Source organism: Mchenga conophoros, linkage group LG13, assembly GCF_057382185.1.
Source record: "Mchenga conophoros isolate Kocher_MC1m ecotype Shallow Benthic linkage group LG13, M_conophoros_male_GT1.1, whole genome shotgun sequence".
Classification (NCBI taxonomy): Eukaryota; Metazoa; Chordata; class Actinopteri; order Cichliformes; family Cichlidae; genus Mchenga; species Mchenga conophoros.
In genome coordinates, this window is record NC_140538.1 from 14,881,167 (window position 1) to 14,908,284 (window position 27,118).

Consider the following 27,118-nt stretch of genomic DNA (forward strand, 5'->3'; position numbering starts at 1 on the left):
TTCGGTGAATGAGTGATCTTGACTCGTTGTTCGCGATCTGGCCCGCGTCAGACTTCTTTCAACGCGTCTACCTTTCTCAGACAGTCACACTGATGCTTGCTTTCAGGTTTCAGATTTGCTATCACCTGTTGAACAAATATCTCTACTCTCCTCTGGCGCTGCATCCACTGCATGCTGCTAGATTTAGAAGATAATTTATCAGGTCTCCTTTCATAATGTCGCCTGCCTCTCCGTTTGCCCTGTGTTTCCTTTCAGCCCACCTGACAAGCACTCTTGCACCTTGACAACCACGCGTTAGCTTTGCACTTTATTACCTTTTCTCCCGACAGTTGCATAGTTAATGCAGAAACTATTTACCTGCGGAATGCCCTAATGACTCTGCAAACCGAAAGCCGAGTTGGCTTTCAGAAGTAAATCCCTGAATGGAAATAATCTGCATCCATTAGGCATTGATTTTGCTATTTATTGACTTTCCTCAGAATTTTCAGGGGAGGGAGGCGGGTGAGATGGTTTCACCTTGACATATTTGAATTGAGGGTATGTTTTTGAAAAGGCGCTGAGTCGTTAAAGCTAGAATGAAATAGCCTTGGAAATAAGAGACATGCTGAACAGTTTTTATTTGAGATGTGCGCCTGCAAAACCTCTTATTGTGTCTCATTTTGTCCTTCTGCAATGAAGAATGCACAAGTCAGTGCTTGTACAGTGACTGTCTCACATTGCTTGGCTTTGCCTCCAGGTCCAAGGAACTGATAAAGGAGGCCATCTTGGACAATGACTTCATGAAGAACCTGGAGCTGTCGCAGATCCAAGAGATCGTGGACTGCATGTATCCTGTCGAGTACGGGAAGGACAGCTGCATCATTAAGGAGGGCGATGTAGGCTCGCTGGTGTACGTCATGGAAGGTAAACGCACACATGCATGCTGCTAAAACGGGTATTCTTAAAATACTGTGAAACCACAGGTACAATGATTCTAAAAAGACCGTTATTATAAAACTTTGCCTAATCTATGAAGAAGTGTACATCTTATAAACCATTATAGCATTCACAGAGGATAAATGAAAGGGACTTATGTTGCATGATTCACTCATGTCACATCGATGTCATTTTGTGTGCTCTGGTGTGCTTGCCGAGTCCGTTTAATTAGGTTCTTTTTAGTAGTACTGACCAGCATGTGGTTCTTTTTTTTCTTTCATAAAACTAAGAGTTGGTGACAACAACAGCAACACAGCGTCCACTGTGGCGCTGATGGGATTTGTGAAAGGGCAAGCGATTCAGCGGTGAAACGTTCAGGGAGCCATCATCCTTTACAATAGAGTTGACCTCAGGGAAAACGGCCTCAGTTAGTGCCTGCCCAATATAATTCATTCCAATGCAGAGGTAAATCTGGACATTCAAAGGCTGAACTATAGAATGAATATATTAGTATTTAACCGCTCGACTCCTTGTAACTTCACTTTAAAACTCGGCTGAGCAGTGAGAAGCGAGGCAGTAACCAAGAGGCAGTGAGCATGAGTCTTGTGGGCTTGTGCGGACTGTGGCATTTAAAGGATAATATTTAACTATGAAGAATGAATCTAGAAAATTGATTGTTTGCTCTATTGTGGGCCACCGACTTTTATAATTGTGCTAGAGAAACATTTCCCGGATCCCCATTCGGCCAAACATTGTTAAAAATAGATTTGTGGGAAAGGAGGACTAAAATAAGAAGGCGGTATTTCAAAGAAGGAATTATGGAAAAGAATTCAATTATGCCACAAATCTATAATTCTGCTTGTTTGTCTCAAAACTCAGGCAGGTGGGATTTGTCATGTCAGGAAGAAATACCTCAGCTTTTACAGAACTTTCCTTCTGTTTCCCACAAATAAAACCCTACTTACTTCATTCAACCTAAACTAAACTGATTCTCTTTGTATATGATTCTGATAATAGCTGTGTACTGTCCAAAGTTTTATATGGTGACTTCAACATAAAATAGAGTATTTTTTCACTGATGCCGAGCTTACATAAATGATCGGAGTACTTCCTCTATCCTAGCTCACACCCCCGTCATGAGAAAAAAAACACCACTTGTTGCCCTTATCTGTATCTCTGATATGTAAAGAGTCATACAAAACATATGCAAAACCCAACAGTGGACTATACACTGGTAACCAGAAATAACAGTGGTGCTGGGAAAGGGCTGGGTTGCTGTAACAACATTAGGAATTGTATTTTTTCATCTCTCTTACCTTTAATAAAAGAAACTATATGTGTGATAAACCACTGTGGCCTTGCTGAACACAGGTCTACAAAAGTCTGCGGTCACAGTCAGTAGATTTCACTCTGTCCCTGACGAATGCTGTGTGCCAAAGGTGTGAGGTCACAAATGAGCAAGCGCCACACTGACTTGATGAATAGGTTCCTGTCGAGCACAACTGAAAAAAAAAAAAGAAAGATACAAATCTGTAAGGGGCTTTGTGGGTTCCTCTTTGACAGCGATAGAGGCGAAAGCTGCGATGTAATTGGTAGAAGGGCTTCAGTTCAGCGGTGTCACACTAATATTACATGTTATTTAATTAATTAATTAAATTATTTTGCATTTTTGAATCCTTAGGGTAGGCTCAACATATTTATCTTTAGTGAACATTACTGCCTCTCTCTGACTTCCGTTCTGCTCTATGATCGCCTTTCTGTTCCCCTCTCTCGTGTCCCAGCGAGTCCTTTGCCAGCAGCTTTCACCCCGACTGTCCCTGTCCTTGATCTATTTTGCATAAAAGCAAATGTTGAAACCAATAGCTCAAGGCGGACGACTTTGTACCAAGGTCTGTAGAAGCCCGTAACGGTTGGTGACATTTTAATCCACGCTGACGGGATGTCGGTGTCTTATGTCAAACACATAGCTGCATCCACTCAGCGCTGTTCGTCATTTTCCTGGCAAATGAAGTGTTCGCCGCTCAGGCAGTTGTGTCATTTATTATTGAAAGTTGGCAGGGTAGTCGTTAATGTTTTGCCACAGGGCTGACATATCCATTATGCATCATATAGGGATATGAGGCACAAGTAAACAACTCTTATGCCAATAATAACAATAATAACAGTGGTAATATGAATGATGCATTTAAACGTCACTCCTAGTTTATAGTTGCTTTAACTATGAGGGCGCATAACTTGTTTCGCCTACTAGTTATAGATTGAAATTGCAGACAGTTTCACAGCTTCCCAGCTGAAACAACAACAGGACAGTTATCTGTTGTTGCAGATGCACCTGATAATTTGAGATGAGACGAAAATAATAAGAGCTGCAGACACAGAATGAATCCTGGCATTGGCTTGCCTCTATGATGAGTCTGCCTGCTTAGCAATGGCTGCCTTCATGAATGTTTGTTGCGCTCAGCTCACATCTACCGGGCTATAATTGACATCAGTTCTCTTTTAAAAGCAGTGATTGCAACAGAGACAAAAGCTCGTGTTTCCATGGAGATGGGATAGATTTTTGATTGGCTGTGTCACCCGCAAAGACCCACACAGGTGGATTGTAATGATAATAACTCGCACAATCACGTCCAATTACTATGAAGTATTTACTTGAGAGGGGGAAAAAAAGCCATTTGAGTTCTTTCATAGATTTCATTCATCTTAATCTAATGACTATGTGTTTGCTGCAGTAGGAAGCAGTGTTAAGTAGGTTCTTGCATTGCCGTTTTGTCTGTCTTTTTATTAGGTGGAGACGTGGAAACTTTTAAACAGGTGCAGATCAAGGACTTCAAGTATCGCCTAATGCAAAATGGAACAGAGTCTAGTCTCTAGTTTCCAGAATAGAGATTGAATCATTAAAAGCATTTTATTCCCACATTATCAGATACTGTCAGATGGTGGGCGAGGTGACGGCCCTCTTTTAAGGGACCAAGAACACTCCAGCGCATGTTTCGTAGTCTAACTTTGATTGAGACTGGGCACAAAAAAAGACTTGTGTTGTTTTTGCTTTTGTTGTGTAATTTTTGGGGTTAAAATGTGGTTCTGGCATACTGACAAATGATGCTTTTGTGGGACGTGTCTAAATATAACTCCAATGGGTCCTTTACAAGGATTGCTAAAAGACAAGATGAAATCTACATCACCAAAAACTTTAAAAAAGTGACATTTTGTACAATTTCGAGAATACAATTGTTAAATTAAACAGTTGAATAGTGGGCCACAGCAAAACTAAAGCAAAGACTATTAAGATCACATGACTGGCTTACAATGTGAATATTGATTACTTCAGCTGCCAGGTGAGGGATTCTTCAAAGTGACATAGTAAATGGTTTTGTGTTGTTCACCAAAGGTCACACATGAATCACGAGAAGTTGCAAACCTGCCAAATCTGAAGGTTACCTGTGGTTTCTAAGATTAAAGATATTTTCAGGGCTGCAAGTAATGATTTTTTTTTCATTTATTGACTAACCTGTCAGATCTGGTCTCAATCTGTCATTCGGGCCACAAAAGGTGACATAAAGTCCAATCTCACCACTGGTCCAAAAATCTGTAGACTTGCAAAGAATAGCTAAAAGAAGACATTAATTATCAAATTTGTTGCAGATCTCTGTTGAACAGGTGCGCTAGTTTAGATATAAGTCTTAACATGGTTACATTTAATGGTTTGGTGCTTAATGGAATGGTAAAGAATTGTGTTTTTCTTCTGTGATTGCACATAATTACTATTTGAATTGAATTACAAACCAGAACAAGTTTCCTCCACTTGGCAGCTTTTATTAAGACAACAAAATATATTCAACCTCTCCTTACTACGTTTCATCTTGCCAACTTTGCATTTATATTTGAATATTACTTAACATTCCTTCTTGGTCTTGCATCTTTCACCCTGTCTGAGAAACAAGCGCATCCAAGGAAAAAAAATGAAAAAAGAGAACGAAGAAACATTGAAACATACGTGGCAAAGAATCTGAATTATGTATTTTTTTTCCTCTATCTGTCATCTTTTAGGTACAACTAGATGACTGCCCTTGCTGTATATTTTATTAGTTTTACTGAGTGTTCATGGATCGCAGACAGAAAAGTGAGGAAAGTGAGGGGAGAGGTAACGTTACAGTAGACTCAGCTCCAAACCTGGAGTGCTCATGGTACGCTGACAGCTACTTTGACAAGCTAACATAGTCAAGGCAGCACTTGATGCACCGTGTGCCATTTTATTCAGGTGGATGTGTTCAGGGGATTTCACAGCGCACCCAGGATTTGACATTTTCTCTACACAAATACGTTACGCTCCCAATTATTTTATTTGACCTGCTGTTAGGCGAGGCAAGTAGAATATCCTGACAGATCAAGAAAAAAAGAATGTGTTTAAGTTTAAGTGGCATACTTGAAAGCCTGAATAAGACAGAAATGAACAATGTGCTGTTTTGAAGCTTATACCGAACCACTTCTGACAGTCACTTCTTTTTCTTCTGCTTTTACTGAGCTATACCTCAGAATAACAATGAACAGAAATGTTTACTGCTATGGCGAGACACTAGTTTCTCTCTACAGTAGAAGCATCTGATGCTTTATCACTCCTTATGACGTGACATTGGAAATCGATCTGTTTGCATGTAGCGTTAATGAAACATTAGCAGCATAGAAAAATGAGAGACACAGGTTTCTGTCTGCATTTTAATTTTATGGCATATTTTATCCTCCCTTCAGCTTCTACTGACACCTTATCGCCTCTCTGGCACACTAGCTCACATGCTGTGTTTTTGAAACACGACGTGAAAACATATCACTCTAACATCTATTTCATAACTCGTAAAATCATAGCATCACGTGTGCCTGTTAACCTAATAATCGTCTTTAATTAACTATTTAGCTGACTAATTAACCACAAGTCAAAATGATAATAATTGATTGAAGTGCTTTGGCAGGCAAGCAGAAGAAACAGCATGACCAAATTGAAGCAAAATTGGGCTAAAGATAAGTTAAACGTAAACAAGAGTAATAATAATGACCAACAAGAAAAAGAACAAGAAAAAAAGCACATCTGTTGTGAGAAGCAATGTAAACAAGTCTCCTCAAGCAAGTCAAGCAAAAATGAATGGACGTAAGAAACAACCAGCGTACCAGCTAACCAAGTAACATGCTGGCCAATTTCTGTAGGACTCTCAATTAATTATTATTGCTGTCTGAAAGTTAGACAGATGTTACGGTTTAGGTGACTTTATGCTGCGCGATAGCCAGCGGTCCTCAAAGAGCTGCTCTCTGTTCTAACTGACCAATGAGGCAGAGATGAGGGAGATGGACTCCTCTTTCATTTTGAGCAGGGCTTAGAGACGTAATCACCAGGGGCACCTGAGTGTGACTCAGTGTCACAGGTGTGAGAGGACACAAGATCTAGGGCAAATACTTTCAGTATTACCACTGCTTTCAGTGCTTTCCCTACAACTGCTAATACCTTCAGTAATGACTAAAGAGGCTACTTCTGGTCATTTTAATTATTTGCATATTAATGACGTAATGTGAAAATACCAAATGCATTTGGTCACAGAAACACAAGTGCACAAAGCCATTGCACTGCATTGTTGCCTGGCAACTTAAATAATGCAGACTTAAAATTGTTGCCGCTGTTGCTGTCAGTGCATCTTGAGGGAGGGCAGCTCAGCCAAGTAAAATGTGGAGGAGCACAAATTTTGGTTTGATTGCCCCCTGAGAATACAGCATGAAGCTAATATTTGATGCAACAACTGCTACACTGAAAAGCAGCCAGTAGTAGGTTAATAATCAAACATAACACACTGCTGAGGCTCGTGCACAGCCTGAAAAGGCGTCTTTCAAAACTCAATATTCAACCATTTGGGTGTATGTGCACCCTCCTTTTGTAGCACGACGTGCAATGCAATCACTGACAGGAGACTGAGTTGCACATATGTGCTATCAGCTCTCATGATAACTTTAATGAGGCTCTCAGTGGAGGTTTAATAAGGCGTCATCTGGGGAAAAGGTTAGAGATTTGTACTTGCAATAATGTCCAAAAGAACTGTCAGTCCTGTAGCTTTGTACCTGCACATTTAAACCATCCCCCAAATCCCCCCGCCTATCAATACAGGCATAGAAGTAAGTGTAGTCAAGTATGCTGCACGATATATGTGTAATAACAATATTCTTTGCGACTGCTGTGTTATTATGTATTATTTTGCTTCTTCACTTCACGGATGGCATTGCTGATGCAATAGCGAGGCATGAAAAATCAAGTCCTGTGAAAGAGCCTTCAGAAAAGTATTCCTCTTACAAACATCATTTTATTCATAATTTAAAAGCTGACATTTTAATGGTGAATAAAGCAGATTCAAAACTTGCTATACAGCAGCGCAACACTGTAAATGAAAAGCAGTGAAAGGAGAGGGCAAAGAGGCACGGATGTGGGTTTAAAAAACTGCACAAAATTCAGATGGCTTGCTGATTTTTCAGGACGGTGTCTATCTACTAACATACAATAGATTAATGATCTGAAATACGTCTATCAAGAAGAATATAACTCTGGCTAATGTGTAATTTATGTGCAAATAGTGCGATTGAGTGTGTTACAGACTAATAATCTCATCTACGCTGAGCTGAGCACCATCTGCCCTGAACACCAAATGAAAATATTCTTTCTCTGGCAAGTGTCTTTTCTCATTTGCCCTCCCTGCATCTAAGTGGTTCCCTTTGCCACTTTCTTTCATTCTCACGTGTTCTCACAGAGACACAGACACACTGCTAAAAGTTATCTATTCAAATGCTCCTACAAGAGACCAGACACATGCACATTTCCTTCTATCACTCCTTCTCACATTTTACCAACTTTGACCCCAATCTGTCCACTTGTCACTACGCCTCTCCACTTGTCCACAGCTTCTTTTTCCTGTACTGTTTTTTCTCCCTGCTACTCTTCACCCCTTCTGTCCATCTTACCTTATTTTCATTCAGCCATTCCCTCTATATTCTCTGGGTTTTTTGTTATCTTTCCGATTAGTCTGTAAAAGCCTTTGTTTTTTTCTCCCTACTTAGAATAGGAATTGATCCTCATTTTAACTCCGCTGAGGCTGATGAATCCAGCTCAGAGAAAGAATTAGTGAATAATTTGTGGATGATCTCTGAGCCTTTATCCCCTTTGTGGCCAACCCCGCTTCGAGTGTTCCTCATCTGGAAAGACGATGAAAGCAGAGTCTGTGTGTGACATAAGAGAAGCAGAGAAGGAACCAGGTGGTACTGACAGAGACAGGGAGGAAAAAGGGCTTGAAAGCCTCCGATGAGATGAATATTATGCAAGTGCTTGAAATTACATTCATGTTGGGAAAAGGAAGGCAGAGTACTGTAAACTTGTTGCTGTAAAAGGATGTCCATGTTTGAGAGTGCATGGGGAGGTGGTGGTCATCAATGATGGAAGAAGCATGTGGAGCTTTAAATAAAAGTGAGAGCAGAAGTACTGCGATTTAAGCAAACGTATTACCATCAAGTACTTCAAGTAAGACTTTAATAGTTATTTAAACTTTATTGAGATGGTTATTAACATTTATAAAGTTTGAACGTTTGCCTGCATAATCATGGTTTTCTTATAATTTTACCATCTCAGTCTAAAAGTTCCAAAACGTTGCCACAAAAAGCAAAAACCTTGCTTTATTTAATAGCTGTGGCTCTCCTCCACATTGGTAGGAGACATCTGACTAAGATGTTTCCTGGGTGCTTCCTAAATGAAGTCTTCAGGGCATGTTCTACTGTGGCAGACCAGGACATGCTATAGAGATTTTATTTCAGGTGGCTTGGGAATGCCTCCCAAGGCATGTGAATTCCAGCCATTCAAATAGATGGATGGATGGATGATAGATTGATTGACGGATTGATGGACTGATTGAATAACTGCTACCCCCTTCAGGGCTGTGTCCCTGTGCACCTCTGGACTGCTTCTGTCTGGATTGTTTCCTGGAAGCCCTTTTCTGACTAATTGCAGTAGTTGATTTGCCTTTTTACTACAGCTATAAAAGAGCTAACAGAGAGAAATATTAACTTATGTGTCAAACTTTCCCAGACTTGATGTGGAGGGTTTATCACTGGTGTTAAGATCCAGGTCTCCCACACAGCAAACAGTAGATCAAACAGCATTCTTCAATATGAAAGCCTGTTTCGTCCCTGCCTAAAGGAGTGAAATCTGAAGATTACTTGTAGTAGTCGTTGTTGGTGGGTTTTTTTTTACTTTGGCATTGCACATTATGAATTTGTCTCCAGGGTAAGCTTGGTGAGCTGTCCAAGGTGTATATGACCCCTCACACTGCAAAAGCGGAGACATGATCCAGTCTTGTTGCAGCCGTGGATAAAAGGTTAGGAAAATGGATTTATAGATTGACAGAGTACAATACTACTGTAATGTTCTTCGGCTTCTCAGAAAGAATATTTGCTGCAAACCTTACTTGTGATGCAGATTCTTATTCCATCGCTTGTGCTCACTCACAGTGAAGTTTTTTGGGCTGACAAAGCAATCATCGATTTCCACCCACTTACTCGAGTTGGCTCTCTCCGACTATCTTCACCAACACAGAATTCAGTTTGTAGGAGTTGCAAGTCCAGAAGTAAACCATAAAGAAAGCAGTTTAGATTTTTAGACATTTTATGGATGAAATCAATCAACACAACTGTTTTGGATTATTGATATCAGTTCAGTGTTACTGATAGAGCTAATTTTAATCACTTCATATACTTATGGGTAGCTTCAATAATAATATTGAGGATTTAGTAAGACGTTTTAGTAGAAGAACACATTGGCATAACGTGGAAAACTTTAAATATGACTACATCAGAGTTTTTATTTATGTACCGTACTCAAGTAAATGTATTTAGTTACATTTCACCGCTGGTGGTCTTGGAGTATTGCTGAGTGTGACAGGATAAGCTGTGTTTGTCGAGGTTCAGAATCAGGTTACAAAATGGGGCACCAGTAATCTGCTCTGCTACAGTGACAGAGTAATCCTTCCATCACCCCGAGACTAACACATGCACACACATGGGTGTCTCTGTGAGTACACACACATCCACACTGAAGCAGTATATAGAAAAGGCTCTCTCCGACTGTCAACCATATTGCCACCTGTGGATTGTATCACTCTCTAGTGTGTCATTGTTAACTCACCTACATGAAGAAGCCTGTGAGTTTAGGAAAGGCAGATTCATCAGTCGGTATTGGTGGAGTCAAGGTTCAGAGGACTTAGAGTAAAGGGTTTATTAAAATTTTGGTTCACTGCAAACTTTTTTTTATTGATTCCCCTGAGTTAAAATGTATTTCTTTGTTCTCCTTTTGATCTTTGATTGCTTTTGCCAATTACCCTCTGCCTCGACGTGGGAATTCCCAGTGGTTTTCTGCAAGGTACAAAGCAGTGTTACAAACCAGCTTTGTGTGTATTCTGTCTGTTTGTGAGCTTTAATGTTCTGTACGATAGAAGCAAATGGCAGTTTCTCAAAAAAAAGCCTAGTTTTAAACTTGAATACAAAGCATTTTTGTAGATTATCTAAGATGTTTTCAAAGTATTTTATCAGCCAAGGAGATTAGACAATTCACAGCTCATCAAATGCCATTTAATCTTTTAATAACCAGATAAAAATCTGTTCGTCCACCACTTTGGTCGAGAAAAATCTTAGTAAGTGCCACCCAACAGACAACAGGCACCATCTAAAAGTGTAAATACAAACAGAATCCAATGATCTGCAAAATATTTTAAACCCCACAATCAACCAATTACATCGAATGCTGGCGAATATGTGGCTGTGATATCAGTAATTTGTTTGAAGAAACTCTGACTGGGGTGCAAAAGGCTGTTAAAATTATGTAATAAAAACATAGAATACAAAAAAAGCACTTTAATTCGTAACATGACTGGATATTAAGAGTAAAAATAGTCTCCTGGAGAGGCTGAGTCTTTACTAGGGACAGAATATGGAGAAATCTCTGCACACAAGGTCCAAAGCTGAAATACAACACTGAACAGCCATGACCTTCAGGCAGCACTGCAATAAAAACAGAAATGATTTTGAAGTGAAAATCAATGCACGGGCTCTGGAACACTTCTAAAAACTATTGTCATTGAACACAATCACTGAATCCACCTGATCAACATCCAGAATTCAAGCCACCTTCACTGGCCCTGATCTGCTTTGAGCTCTAGCAGTAATAAACTGGGCTTTGTTCTGCATATTTAAACTGTCTGAAAAATTACAGAGAGCGCCTCCAACTTGGCTAACAAGAGGAGCACATGGGAACACAAGAACGAGTTATCCGCACATCTGCAAAGTCACCATTAATGCTGAACAATGGAGTCGCATGTGCTCCATCTCCTGTTTGTACAAATTTTAACTGCATTTTTTACTGTAATAAAATACTCTCTGTAAACTGGCCACACAGCAGTCCAGACAGATAACAGAGGTCTTCATCAGTCATGCAAAACCAAGAAAGACTAGGTTTGCATAGACTGATAAAGACCAAGATTTGCATTCCCTACAGGTTCCAGGTCAGGCAAAAATAAAAGTGGTTTCATGTTTTTAACCAGTCACAGTTTAAGAACCGGACATTTAGGTTGATTTCAGAAGTGTGCTGCCAGGCGGGAGAAAAAGAGGAAGACCCTAAAGACGATTCATGGATGTAGTGAAGAAGAACATGTGGAGGTTGGTGTGACAGAGGACGATGCTAAGGATAGGGTGAGATGGAGACGATCTGCTGTGGCAAACCCTAAAGGGAACAGCTAAAAGAAAAGGTGTGTATTACTTATGCAGTTTTCTAACAAAAGAGTTAAACAACAGACATAGGGAATACGTCACAGCCAGGCAGAGTGGAGAAAACTACTTATGTTACTCAGGCTGAGTTTTGATTCGACAACTTGTTAATTAACATTAAATTCTGAATAGCAGTGAGCCATGAAATTGATGCTATTGAGTCAGTTATTTTCTTTCTCTCTCAGTAATGGTGGTTTTTGGATTTGGTCATAAATTTTACAACACATAAAGGCCTCCATCTGTTATCCACTGAAAAAACCTTTGGTGCACCATGGCACCAGAAAAATAGGATCACATAAAGCAGCAATGGGAAAACATTTTTTTTCAAGGCTACAGTGATTGGTGTCCTCAGATTCTAAATGCTGGCAGAAATTTGTTCAAGGAAGAGACAAGCCCCATGTTCCAACTTTTTTGAAACTTCAGGTGTTTTGCAAAACAGCAAAGTTTATGTCACGGCTGGAATGTTTGAGGAGCATGGACCCAAAAGCACATACACAAGGACTAAAGTTTAACAAAAAGCAAGCTGTTTATTTTGGCTGATAACTAGCCCAAAAACAAAAGCACAGACGAACAAAGGTGAAAAACTAAACATTAACCTAAACTGGGGAAAAACTAACGCAGGATATGGAAAAACTCTGTTGATAAACCTAAACATGACCAGAACATGAGAAAACTGAGACGAGAAAAACATGACATCCATGGAACATGAGGTGAACAGATGACCTGACACTGAACTGAGGGAGACAGAGGACTTAAATATACAGAACGGTAATGAGGGAAGTGAAAACACCTGGGGAAAAAGAGCTGATACAAATAAACCTTAACGCCACAGGGGAAGTACAACTAAACACACTGAACAAGGAACGCAAGACCTTTCAAAATAAAACAGGAAACATAATGGAAGGTAGACATGACAACACAAGTTTGACACAAGAGACAGACAGAGGGAGGGAGGGAGAGAGGGAGAGGAACATAGAGGAGAGAGACACAAGGGGAACCTACAAAAACAAGGAGGCATAGAAGAAACATAAACCAAACTCAACTATTCATTCACTCTCGCATTCACACACTGGTGGAGCTACGGTTGTAGCCACAGCTGCCCTGGGGCAGACTGACAGAAGCACAGATGAGCCTACCAGTAGGCAGTAGGGTAAAGTGTCTTGCCCAAGGACACAACAACCAGGATGTCAAGCCCGGGGATTGAACCGGCAACCTTCTGGTTACAGATGCGCTTCCCAACCCCCTAAGCCATGGTCACCCAAATAGCAGAACTTAACATTATCACATAAGTAATACACAATACAAAATAACTCAACTATGCCCTCACCTTAAGAATACCACATGAATTTAACATAATATTAACATGAGAAATCAACAATACAAACTAACACAAAATGCAGCCCCTGACAATTTATCTGTGGCAAAAGACATGGGGTCTTTGTAAAATAAAGCATATTTATCTTTGTACCATCACCCATGTCAGGTCTCAGGTTTTTATGCACGTGTACATGTGGCGATACAGTATGTGTAATTTGGTTAAGCATTTGTGTGTCTAACACCCAAATGAGACTTACAATGAATCCACATTAAATAGCTTGTGTCTCCTGTCTGGTGAAACGGCAAGCTACTGAAATGAGAGCATACCGTGGAAATGAAAAGGGCCCAGTATTGTAGCAGTTTGCATGCCATATTAATCTGTATTCCGCTGTCAGAGCTGTCTAATTAAGTCCAGTCTGCATAAAAGAAATGCTACAGTATATTCACACGGCAAGGATGCTAACTGCTAATTACAAGGCGGTGATTTGGTGTGTGAATATAGAATGATCATTGTCACTAACCCCTGCTTTCAATCAGCTTGTCAACATAGTTGCAATAATCTCAGTTTGATGAGTAGAAGAGTAGCAGGGATGGAACCAGGGCTATTATGTTTTAATGAAAACACAGAAGGGGGCTCCAGACAAGTGGATTTAACTGTCATATCTGAGCTCACATTTCCCATTATTACCGCTGAATAAAAGTAACTTTCAGTGTGAGACTGCAAGATTAAGAAAGTAGACATGTGGCATTACAGTATGTTCTTGCAGAATCTCCGTCTCCAAGGTAAAATGATGTAAAAAGGGTGAAACCAACTGTCCTCCATGTCATGCTGGCAACACACTTTTTAGTGGCTTTAGGCCTCTTAGTCGAATATAAAATTGCAGTGTAATTTTCAGCAAAAAATACTAAATGCACTCCAAATTATATTGTTATGTCCTGACATTTACAATGTACTTCTTCCGAATGCTTGAGGTGCAATATCCTCATGTGATTCAGTAACTATAATATACTCAAAAGCATCCAACTGGTCCTTAAATGTAGGTAACACAGAATAAGCAGGATTCAGCACTGGTGACTGGGGGATCTTTCACTTGGGGTAGAAGGTCTGAAATGTTTTAAAAACTTTTAGGTTCCTGCTCATGTTCAAAGATTTCTGTATGTTCAAAAACATACCTTATGTTTTCATATTTTTAGAGAAACAACCCCCCACCTAGTGCCAGTCTTTCTCCCCTGCTGTGCCTCTGTTTTCTCCTGCTTTCTTTGTGTTTGCCTTCTTACATTCTCAACCAACTCTCTCTGCTCCCCCCTCTCCATTTGTCATTTCCTTTTGTTCTTCTTGTTGCAAAAATCGTGTAGGTTGTAGAGATGGACCGATCCGATATTACGTATCGGTATCGGTCCGATACTGACCTAAATTACTGGATCGGATATCGGAGAAAAATAAAAAATGTAATCCGATCCATTAAATATCACGAAAGCACCTCACAAAACTTGCAACACGCCGTAACTCGCCTCAGAACGTTAGCACGTCGGGGCAGTATGCATCACGTGATAGAGCGGCTGTGGCATGCGGGACCTGTCGGTGCTCTGGATAGCATGTGGAGCTTCGCTAGCAACCCGGCATTTCATCTCCGACAAAGTTATCCCGAGAGAAGTAAAGCAAGTGTGTAAGTCCATCTCTGAATGTTTGTAAAGCATTCCTGCATTAAGCTTAACAAACGATATATGGAGCGACTGCCTCTTCTTGCTGCTACTTCAATCATGAAACTGCTTAACGATCAGCTGATCGGCTTTTCTGTCGCGAGTCCGTCTCTCTGGTTTGTTTTTGGCCCACTTTGCACCAGAAAGAGGAAACCAGCGGCTGAACAACAGCAGCACGTTTAAGCTTGATCAGCTGTTGTTAGAATTTATTTATTATTACTTTCTACTCGAGGATCTTTTTCTACGTAGCTGACGCTGGTAACTGTGCAGGGGCGGATCTAGCAAAGTTTAGCCAGGGGGGCCGATAGGGCATTAACAGGGAAAAGGGGGCACAAAGACATACTTTTCTTTCTTATTCTCATTTAAAATGTCTAGCTTTTAATAAATAATTATCTGACACCCAAAGTTTTAATTTGATGCAAAATAAATAGAAGTCCATTACTGTATATAGTAACTATTAAGTCTAATATATATACCCTAGTAAGCTATAGTACTTTTTCCTTTGGGAAGGTACCATCTGTGCAGTCTGCAATTTTGTTGAAGAAAGATGTTGAATCTATTTAATATTTCTTGAAAAATAATTGATTTCTGTGCATTTTTTTTTCACACTGCATCAAATTAAGGTTGGTTACGTCGATTAAGCATCATGAGGTGGAGCGTGAGGGGTGGTTCCCTATTTTTTATTTATTTATTTTTGTTGTTGCTGGGAGTTGGAACCCTATTAGTTAGGCTGCTTAATATTTATGCTAAGTACTCTTTAAAATACCAGAATAGGGAGGATGGTGTAGGTTTAAGTTTATTAGATTGATCAGTATTGCTGAACTATGAAATATTTTTTTTTGCATACAGGTATAACAGAATAGCTTTAGTGTAGTTGTTGTTTTAAACTTGAGTATGAACTTATACAAAATGCAGCAAGATATTTAAAAAAAACAGTTTTGTTGATTAAAAAACACTATATCGGATTCATATCGGTATCGGCAGATATCCAAATTTATGATATCGGTATCGGTATCGGACATAAAAAAGTGGTATCGTGCCATCTCTAGTAGGTTGTACCCAAATATGATCCAAATAGCAGTGCAAAGCTGTTAACTAATGCATCATGAAGGTGATGAATAAAAATGAAGGTGAACTGAGTGTACTTCAGCCTCAACAGCTGCGAGTTAGTCAGCAGAGCTTTGATTTAACTTTACTTGAAATTTCTTTTTACCTATTTAGCTAATTTCAAGAGAACGGAGAACAAGGAAGTCTTGAAGTAAAACACCTTATGCAACTAGATTTGTGATTTTCAAAGCGTCTCAAATCAGGGCTGATTTTGGCATCACCTCCTACAACAACAGCATTAGTGGATTGCTATCTGCAATCTCCACCCTCCGCTTTCAAAGCTAAGGCTTCCAAAGCTGCAGAAGGAAACCGCAGCACGAGTTTGCTGAAAGAAGGCTGATAATAATCAACACGCGTCGTTTGTGTCGATGATGTAGTTTCCAAAGAAGGCTGTAGGATTCAGGGCAAGCTTTTTAGACGTGACAGCTGGAGGCAATGACAGAGAGAGGGCAGTTGACAGGCTGTTTAAAGGTGTTGTCAGAGTTGAACTGTATTAAAGATTTACTGCACATTTCTAGCTTACAGCATGGTAGAAAGAAATTCTAGCAATATTTAATAAGCTGTATTCCTCATGTAAGGCGTCATGCTTGACTTTAATATTGCTTTTTGAAATCTGTAGAATAAAATCGGAAAGAAATATACATCCAAGAGTCAAAATGTTTGAAATGGTGGCACAGTGGTGTGGTGTGATGGCAGGTTGGTTCTCATGTGTGGGTTCCCCGCAGATACTCAGAGTATCTTTCACTCTTTCACAGTTCAAACACATGGATTTTAGATTCTTGGTGATTCTAAATTTGTCGCCAGTGTGACCGCCTCTCTATGTTAGCTCTGTGAAATACTGGTGACCTCTTTAGGGTATACCCCACCTCTCGCACTATGACAGCTGGGATAGGTTTGATCCCCACCTTGACCCTGAACAACTATCTTATATAATGCCTCTCTGACCAGCATGAGGAATGAAAGTAGACAAGTGAGCAAGCAAGAAAAAGAAAGGGAAAACTTTATCTCTAAATTGCCCGCAGTTTGTGGTTAAGAAAAAAAAAACCCTTTGCCAACATACAACCAAAAGCTGATGGTGTAGCAGGTTTGAAATACTTCCAAAGTACTGAACATTTCTTCAGCGTATAAGATATTTTAGCTGTCCTGATACCCTTATACTGCCAGCCATTCACAGTTTCTTCAGCTACAACCTCTTTTATTTAGCTTCAGGATGCGATTGGAGTGGATCCCAGCAGGATCTATTTGGCCACATGTTAGTAAGGTCAAGCATAAAGCTTCAGCCAAGCTGCAAAAAACAAGGCATAGAGTCTGGACCCCTATAAATACCACTGAGGATCGCTAAGTGCTTTGCAATCTTCTCTCATTACATACTTATTTTAATACGTTTCCACAGGTGGTTGTGATATCATTAGATAAATCCACTCCCTGTCTATGTGATGGCATTAGTATTGAGTAAATTTTCATAATTAGGTAAATATTAGGCCCTAAAGAGGGGCATATGTGGGGATGGGACTGGTCTGATTGACAAGCCTTTTTTTTCCCCTTTCCTTTCGTATGTTTTCATTAGATCAGTTGTGATGTAATGACAGTTGTTATCTTTTGTGAGTGGAATAGGCAGAGAGAATTTTGATGCTTGTTAGCATGTTTAATGAATTCTCTGTTTACCAAAATTATGTTGTACTTTTCAAAGCTGGACTATCAACTCTTCAGACCATTCTAATATTATTATTTCTTTTTATGTTTTTTTAAATGTTTGTTTATTCTCATACTGGATTCAAACCAATTTCAGTTGAGTTATTTTCCAATTTAGATTTATTTATGTAGCACCAGATCTCAACAACAAAAAGAGAAACCATACAGTTTGACATTGTTAGCTATTTCCGAGTCCAAAACTCCTATCACTTTTTAAAATCAAACAAACTCTGAGGCACTACCTAGAAATTGTTTCACCTCCAGTACAATGACCAGTGTGGCTGTTATCTCACGTGTTACAATAAAGTTTAATGTCCAGGCATGCGTGAAAAAAAATTTACATTTAGCAAAGTTACAAATCAGCAGGAAATTAGCTAGTTTAGCTAATTTAGCTAAGCTAGTTTTGACTTAGAATGATAAAAAATGTTCTGACGGAAGAATTTGTAAAAAAAAGCAAAAGCAAAACTAAAATGTACAGCTCTACTACGACTGACATAAAGAAAGATGAAAGGCTAATAAACAGCAATGTTTGGAGGGCTGTTGTAGTAAGTAAACGTCTTTCCTGTGGTTAGGCTAATATAAATACATTAGCATGTAGGCTTTGATCCCAAGCTTAATGTCGAAGTGAAGTGTTCTTTTCTGAAGACATCAAATAAATATTTTGTATCCAGGACACTGTGAGTACATGTGCTATAGTCAACAACAGGCCTTTAAAAACTTTACTTAAGGATGTGTCACAAATGAACAGTGCAGATAAATTCTATTATTATTTATTCTGTTAAATAAAACAACACACAGAGGATTAAAAAAAACATTAAAACAGTCTCAATCATCAGATTTTTGGATCCAGAAACAGGGTTGATGTGTCATCATTTGACAAGTGGCTAGAGAAATAACAATCCACATGTCACCATATGAGCAAGAAGGCCTAGTTGGCAATAATGGAGAGATTAAATTTTTATTTATTTATGTATTTTTTACCAGGGTAAAAGATAGAACCGGGCTACCTGACCAGTTTAAAGTGTCAATCCCCTACTTCTCTCCACTACTCAAATTGAATAGGTCCTGATTCCAACCAGAAAAAGGTTTCTATAGGGCTTGAAGCCCTATAGTAGAAACTCAATGTAAGAAAAGTAAAAACACCCGCGACACATACGGTATGAAATGAAACAAATTTGAATACTGTTATTTGCAGTTAGGCTAAGTGCATGAATATAATTATGAAATTTGGACTTTTCATGTGGACTTTGCTTACATGCATATCTGTATCACAGGCACAGATGGAAGTAAATTACTGGGAAAAATAACAAAAACAATGAGGAGTCCACTAAGATTGTGGTTACTAGCTAAAAATAAGTGAAAACAGGCTTGGGTTGGGAGATATAGAACGAGCCATATTCCAGTAAATCAAAGTCACAGTGGTGTCCTCTTAGAATAAGTCAACACAGTGTGCTACTTTCACAAAATAGCTTTAATAAACTGACAAGCAAGGGCTGTAGACTAGTTATCAATGGAAATGGAGTTTCTTGGATAACTCAAACAGTGTGAAGGACATACAGAACGTCAGCTTCTATTGATGGCATCCAAAAAAAAAAACAACAAAAACCTTGCTCTTCGGCACAAAGCTGCAAAAGAACATGAAAGGAAGCAGAATGTTAAGTGGATCATTGCTTTCACATAGGTCAAACATGTTTGGCATAAACCTGGCTGAGACTACCACAGTAAATGCATCGTCTTTAAAGTGAACCACGGAGGTTTGTGTGTGATGATACGGGGCTGCATGAGAGGGAAAGGTGCTGGGGAGATGAAATTGATAGAGGGCAGCATGAATGCTTGCGGATGTTCCAAAATACTGGCAAACAAACTGAGTCGCAGTCTCCAGAAGCCTGGCAGGAGAGTAATATTGGAGCCTGATAGCGATCCAAAAACACAAGACTGCCAAAATCAAACAAGGTGGAAAAAAAGTGAAAAATAGGACCTGGCAAGTGTGCCGGCTGGCTGAATCTAATAGAGCACTCTTTGGTATTTTAAAAAGAAATAGTAGAGTAACAAACCCCATCCAAAGGAAAGCAGCTGAAAAAAATGGCAGAACATCCTTCCAGAAGTCTGTGGTGTCCTCTGTGCCGAGGAGGTATGAGTCTGTCATCAGAAAAGAAAAAGCTGATCATGCACAGTAGTGAATAATAAAAAAAAACAAACCTTTGGAGTGCTGATTTTCTACTGTGAATCATGTGTTTAATATGTCTAAGCTGTTTTAACTGATAAACAGTACTGGAATTTCATTTTTAGGATATATTGTACAGGGGTGTGCGCAGACCTCTTGTACACTCTGTATCTACAGATAAGCCACAGTGTTAAACCCACCTGCCTACCTCCTGCTGCCAAAACAGCTGGCACTGACACAGGATATCTGAGTATGTCCTGTGGTGTCTGGCAACGAGGTGATGGCACCGGTTCTTTTGGGTTCGATGGGTTGTGGGCTGAATCAGGCTTGAGCTGGTCCATTCTGCAGATTATCGGCTGGATTGGGATCTCATGAATTTGATGGATGAACAGCTGGAGCCTTTTATCGTGTTTCTCTAGTCACATTGTCCTGCCGGGTGAGGCTGCTGCCATCGGGAAATGTGTTTGGCATGAGGCTGTTCTGGTATGCAACAAGGCTGACAGGTGGATGTACCTGACAAAGTAGCATCCAAACATTTTCCAGCATTGTGGAACCTGTGGTTGCAGCTTGCTCATTAATCAGAATACAGCACTACAACATCACCAGGTGGAAGGCACAGTTAACCACTCATTTTTTGAAAAACATCTTAACATTTACAAAAACAGCATCTTTCTTTCTACCTCCTGCATTGTTGTTTTTGGCACTCGCTCTGTATCATCCCGTTGCTTGTATTCTTTCAGCGACAGTTATACACGCAGCGATTTTCCGAAACAAAGCTTACGCTTGTTATTTCTTTTGAGCGTGAAACTAGTTTTTTTCTTTCTTTCTGAGCCTTCCTCTCAAATTATTAACACAGCTCTTGCTCTTCTTTTTCTCTTCGCCTGGCTTTGTTTGTTTTCGCTCTTGGCTTACATCCATATTTCATTCTATTTTATTTTTTAACTGGGGGAGAAAAATAATGCATGACTTGACACGACTGCTGCAGAACAGCTAGTCAAAAATTACTGAACCTGACTGCATTATTCAGCTCGATAATCAGGAGGAATTTACTTTTAATTAGGCCTGCTATTAATTAGCTTTTAAAGCAAACACAATAACTTTAACTTGTAGCTTTTTCTCTTGGAACAGAGCTTTAGTAATGAAGTCCATTTCTTGCATTTCTCTATTTTCCGATTGATTTTTTTGTCTTATTTTTCACAAGAAGGCATTTGGTGTTTTTTTTTTTTTTAAGATTTCAGGATACGGGCTTAAAGTAAAATAAATAAATAAAAAAACCAAGGTGAAAATAAATAACTCAGAGCTGACGCACTACTAAAGGCTACCATTTCAGGCCGTTTCAGTGAACTGCAAATTATGAACTTTTTCCAAATAGAAAGCAGATGGTGATGTCTTTTAAAAACCTGGAATTTTCTAAACCTCTTTCATTCTCTGTTGAATACATCCCAAGCTTGACCAAAAAAGAGAGCTTTTCGCTTTAGTCCTGTTTCTCCCGCGGCTGTTTCTTTACCAGACCATTAAAACCGTCAGGCACATGGTGGCTGTTTTTCATTATTGCCCAGCTGAAGACCGAAGTGACAACTTGAGTGTTGTACCACCTGAAACTAGTCTTAGTGCTCCTCCATTGCTCTAATGGACAGGCAAGCACTGTGTAATTTGACCCATAAGCAAAGCCGGAAGAACAAGGCCCATCATGACAGGATGGTGGTTGTATGCTGTTTTCACTGGGATTTGAACTCCCTCACATCCTGTTTCTTAATGTCCGCTCTGCGTGGCTTGAAAAAAAAAAAAAGTCAAGCGGTATCCTGCGCCTGACCCCTGAAACTCAACGTTATTTTTGTCCTCGGTGTGAAAAACTCCATGTGAAAACAATCACATGTTCATTTTCTTCAGTGTCCTCGAGTAAATGCTGTAATAGAGAAGTGTGTGCGATGTGTTTTCTACAGGTGCACAGGCAAGTCAGCTTATTACAGAAATGCATTTATCTTTCGCCAAAAGACACATTTCTTAATATAAATGGTCTATAATTTGGTCAGATATTTTTGCAGACCACAGGGGACAATTTAAATCACTCCTGTTAGAGGGTTCGTAGGAGCACATTCATGCTGTGTTTTTTTTTTCTTTTTTTATCTGTGAGGTCTTCGTCACCAGAGTGAGATAAAGTCAGTCTAAAAGATGGGGCACCTTTTTAATTTGAAAAGCAGCCAGAATCCCATCTGATCTTGAGCCAGAGGGAAGTGTGCTCCTAGGTCTGTCCTCATGCCCTGCTATGTGGAGCGCACTGCTGTGTGCATTCAAATGAACAACCATTACCACAGCTACAGAGCCTTAAGGGAAGAAGACATGCTGCGATAAATCGATTGTTGTGCTCAAAGTAAGTTTAAAATGATGATCCAAATGCTGATCTGAGACAAGAAGGTAAGAAAAAAAGGGCTGAAATAAAAAATGTCCAGATTTGCCAGAAGAAAAAAGAAAAATATGCACATAAACACCCCAGACTGAATAAACATGTCCAAGCTGAACTAGTTTAGGGTTTGGAAAGCAGAGTTTTCGTAAACCGATCAAAAGAAAAATTGCACTCTGGATTCAGCCTTCCCTAATTGCACTGGTCGTTCCAAAATTGGCAGCTTCCAAGCCAAACAGGTCCTCTGCTGCAGAGAGTTTCTTTGTAATAAACATAATTAAGAGCGAGACAAAAAGACAACAAGATATCAATTTGCAGGAAGCTGATTAAACTTGTGCCAAACAGAAACAGAGATCTGTTGAAGAAGACGGGCGAAGCACATATTTGCCACTTTTACGCGCTGTGCTGCTCCGATTAATTTCGTTAGCACGTGTAAATGCCAGACCGTATTAAATCAGCTCCCATGTAAACAGCTGACTCGAAGTCAATGGTTTCAGTCGCATAGTTCAAGTAAGAAAAGTCAAGCAAATGTCCAACAGATGTAAAAACAGCAAAATTAATGATAAAAAAAACCTTCTGCGATGTGCAAAGGGACACGAAGAGACATGCATGGAAGGAGGCTGAAAAGCAGACTTGCTGACGTCTAACAAGGAAAAAGAGGATATAAATAAAAACACACACACACGGAAACTGGTTAACAAGCTCAAACAGGAAGTTACTGTAACAGAGAGAGAGAGACACAACATAAACATAAATAAATGGAGATGCAGATAAGAAAGCACAGACAACACTCGGGGGAAACCTAATGATAGTTAACTCATTGTCCACTCATGCCATATTTGATTGCCTTTCCACACAGCACACTGGATCAATGAATGTCAACAAGTATGTTGACATTGTGGAGTACCACATTGATATGATATTGCCAGTCTGGTGGGAGAGTGTATTTGCATGTGGTGTTATTTGATTGAGGTTTGAGTAGCACTTGCATGAGAAAGGTGAATTTCAAGTGTATTTGGAGCTGCTGTGAAAGAGCAGTGTGATAAGACAAGTTTTTACTACGCACAAATGCAGGGAGTTAGCTGGACAGTGTGCTTGTCTGTGCACACTGGGATGCAAGGGGCCCCTTGGAACGAAAGGTTTCTTAGAATAAATCATTTGTGTATTTCCAATAAATGAATAATTGAATTACTTAATTTTGTAGCAAGTCCCTCACAGCCTCACTTATTGAGCTGTCCAAAATAAACGCTGTGTTTCACTGCTCATCCTTCTCAGGAATTAATTACATGGTTCTTCACAGGAAATTATTAGATTTATCCTTAGTGGAGGTTTTGCTACCTGACGTATGCTTGTCTTTGTCCTTACATGCACTACTCAATAAAAGACGTGCACACAGATTGCCCATATTTGCACTTAATAAAGTTCTGTGTCTTACATCCTTTTATTCAGAGCACTAGTTATCTGTACAGGTGCACCTATTACATCATTTTCTCCCTATACACGTCTGCAGACACTTTCTTTGTTTGCACTCCAGCACAGAGTGTCTTCCCACTGAACTCCATTAGCCTCCTCTACTGCTGATGGATCAAAAACCAGGGGATTTTTCTTCACGTATTGTCGTGTGGCAAGGCTCAATAGATACTTTAAAAGGTGTGTGCGGTTAATAACAGACAGATCCCTCCTTCGCTCAGAGACCAAGATAAGCTGTTTCTATGATAAGATAGAGGTAACAAACACAGTGTTGCCTTTGGTCTTCCCTTACGTTTCTCAAATTCGAAAGACATGGCAGCTGCTGTGAAACTATTAGCAGTTTTCTTCTAAAGTATTCCTCTTCCATTTTCTTATCTCTGACACCCAGGTATAATAAGGGCTTAGGAGTTTTGAGAGGTGACAAGTCATCGTTACCTCAGCACAGTTCACTGATTAGTCTGGCACAGTTTTGTTAAGCTCGGTTGATCCTCAGTGGCTTTATTCCAGACGTAACTCTTACACAGAAACAAGCACATTATTTGTGGTCTTTATAGACTTTGTAGGGCTAGATTGACACTACAAACACTTATTTCAGCCAAATTAAGTTAATAAATGTTTACTGCGAGTTTCTAAGTTCGTGGGATGAATCCTCAATTCTCCAGGGTTTTTTTTGAAGGTCTTTCAAAGTTTTTCTTCGGCCATTGGCTGCTTTTGCACTCATTTTTAGCCCAGTCCCTATAAGTGACCATTTTCAGAGGAATGTTTTACGTTTTTCAAGCCACTTAACACCGACCTATGACTCATTCAGGCATTAGAAAGGCACTTAAATTGAGGGTAAACTATTGCTGTGATGACGCATAACAGAAAAAAATGTATCTTTATGCATTTTCTTTCCAGTTCTTTAGGTTAATTTAAAAAAATGCCAAATATAGCACAGTATGACTGACATAAACTATTTTTGTACCATTTCTTGAGATATTAGACAAAAACTTGGCATGGTGTGCAGTATGTCCTCAACAAATGTAAGGAAATTGGACAAGTGGAGGACAAAAGAAGCAATGGGAGACCTAAACACTACAGACCTAAAACTCTACAACAAATTAAAAGTAGCTGTATTTCATGTCCTTAAGAAATAGGGGGAAAAAATTGAGTCTGGCTGTCAGTAAGATGTTCTTAAGGAAACAGAGAGAGCAGGATGAGGTTTGCCCAGTTACATAAGAACTGGACTGAAATCAGTGGCAGCAGGTCTGATGGAGTGACAAATCCAAATTTGAACATTTTCAGAAGAAAGGTACAACAGTGAGTGTGTAAAGCATCTGTAAAATGCAATGCTGTATGTCAGCTCTGGGCTGCATTTTGTCAAAAATTATCGAGTTGTGTAGAAAAGTACCATCAGAATTTGGATCTGCCATGCAATACTATCTGGAAATGGCTTCATTTACAAGTATGACAGTGATCCCAAACACACTGCCCCTGCAGTAAGTGCATACCTGGATAGAAAAAACACACAACACTATCAGTCATGGATTGGGGTCAAAGGAGCTTGCAAAGAAAAGCGTCTGGACTTCTTTAAGTTGCTTGAAGATGTTTCACCTCTCATCCAAGAAGCTTCTTCAGTTCTAAGGTCAAATGGTGGGGAGTCCCAGATTTAAACCTAGTGGGAGTGTCCCCCCACAGAGGGACAAAAGGACCCCCTGATGGTGTGAAACTGGGTGTGGGTCCCAATCAGCCAGGGTTTCAGGTGAGCTCTTTGTGAAACCTGGCCCCACCTTATCATGCGAATTCCTGAGGTCAGTCATGGATTGGCTTTCCCAAAGCCCAGGCCTCAGTATTATTGAAGAAGTGTGGGATCATCTTTATTGGGAACAGAATAAATGGCAGCCAACATCGAAAGAAGAGCTCTGAATGTCCTTTAAGAAGCCTTGAGTACTATTCTTGAAGACTTTGTAAGAAATTTCACTTGCCTGTGAAAAACACTTACCTAATGGAATTCAGACTGGTTGAAGAATAAAGGTTGTGATACCAAATACTTTTCTTTCGAGCTTGTTAGAATCGCACAAACTCAGATTTTGCCAGTGTTTGAGTAAATCGCTACAGCTATTTCCTGTTTTCCTACTAAAATATAAAGAAACGAGCAGTGGCTCTAGAGTTTTGCACAGTACTTTAGAAGCAGTCGTTTCTTTCATGTGTGCTAACTGGGGAGCACAGTTATCACTATCACTGTCACTTCACACTCTCACAAAAAGGAGATTCTGGGGTCAAAACAGGTTTTTTATTCTCTCTCTTGGTGCTCCAGTCCAAACACATGCATGCTAGGTTGATTGTGTGTTTCTGTATCTCACCTCTTGCCCATGTCAGCTGGAATAGGCGCCAGCCGCTCCGTGACCCTGAATTTAGATAGGTAGCTAAGGAAATGAGTAGATGTGTGCTGAGAATCAGATTTCAAAAGTCTGGCAGTGAGCAACATTACTTTGACACCATTTGTACAAAACATTTTTAAGCAAATCCAAGCAATTTTTTGATCAGGCAGTCGGCTTAATATCAAAATTGTGCCTGCTACTCTCTGTGAAATTCACAGTTTATACATTTAGGAAAATGAGAAGTACAGGAAGTAGATCATGAATTCACTCTGAAAAAGAAACTCTGCACATTTGTTTTTCAGTCAGTCTAAGAATCCTCTTATGAATTCTTAAGCTGCTTATAATGAAGCATTGCACTGTTAAAAAATATAAATGTGGCTTTAAAAGCAAGATGTCATTTTTTTCCCCCCATTTCGAGCTGTTTCTTCTTTTGAATGGAAAACAAGGAGGGTGCTACTGCAAGCTCTGACTGAAAAAATAAGGCTGTTAAACAGGGACACTGGAAATAGCAGGGGAGCAGGCATTAAGATGGTGACACATTTTAAGAGCTAAAGATTTTCTCTCCGTGTAGTTTCATGCTGGGTGTTAATGGTTAATGTATTGTTAGCCATAGTGAAAATGTGTGCTATAGTACCAATAAGACAGGAATAAGTACAAAATGAAAAAAAGAATGAGCCCTGGAATAATGAGAGGTGTTTTTTGAGGCCTTTTGTCAAATGCGGTCATGGCCCGCTAACAAGATAACGTGTCAAATGGTTATCTTTGTGCTTGCTCTCATCGTCATGCTGTATTTCATCAGTTGCCTAGAGCAGACTTTAGATGTTTTCTCTGGGCTTTTGCTCTGTGAATCAGAGTTATGGTCCTGCTGGAATGCTGAGTTTTTTCAGGAAAACATACATCCTTGATGAGGCTTGTCTAAACACAGAAGCAGGAGCAAACCCCTCCAGTCACAGAGGCACAGAGGCTCTTACAGTGCGAAAGAAAAATGTGTTCACTTATCTGAAGCTGGTAGTTATGTCTCCTGTTGTCTAGAAATCTTTATTTGATACAGTTAAAGCAATAGGGTGCTATTAATTTTCATGATAATGTTAGTTTAAAACATGCATTTGTTTTGTAATATACAGCATTTGGCATTTTGTGTAAGTTACTTCCTGTTTT

General features: G+C 39.6%; 1 protein-coding gene across 3 annotated transcripts in view; it reads left to right on the plus strand.

The window, feature by feature from the left end:
• The window catches only part of LOC146560994 (cGMP-dependent protein kinase 1), a 100,033-nt gene that overhangs the window by 9,964 nt on the left and 62,951 nt on the right, over positions 1–27,118 (plus strand). For all 3 annotated transcript variants that reach the window (XM_085296660.1, XM_085296661.1, XM_085296659.1), the window contains exon 2: positions 737–903. In XM_085296660.1, the coding sequence (XP_085152786.1) occupies positions 737–903 (167 nt within the window). The remainder of the gene's footprint in view (positions 1–736; positions 904–27,118) is intronic.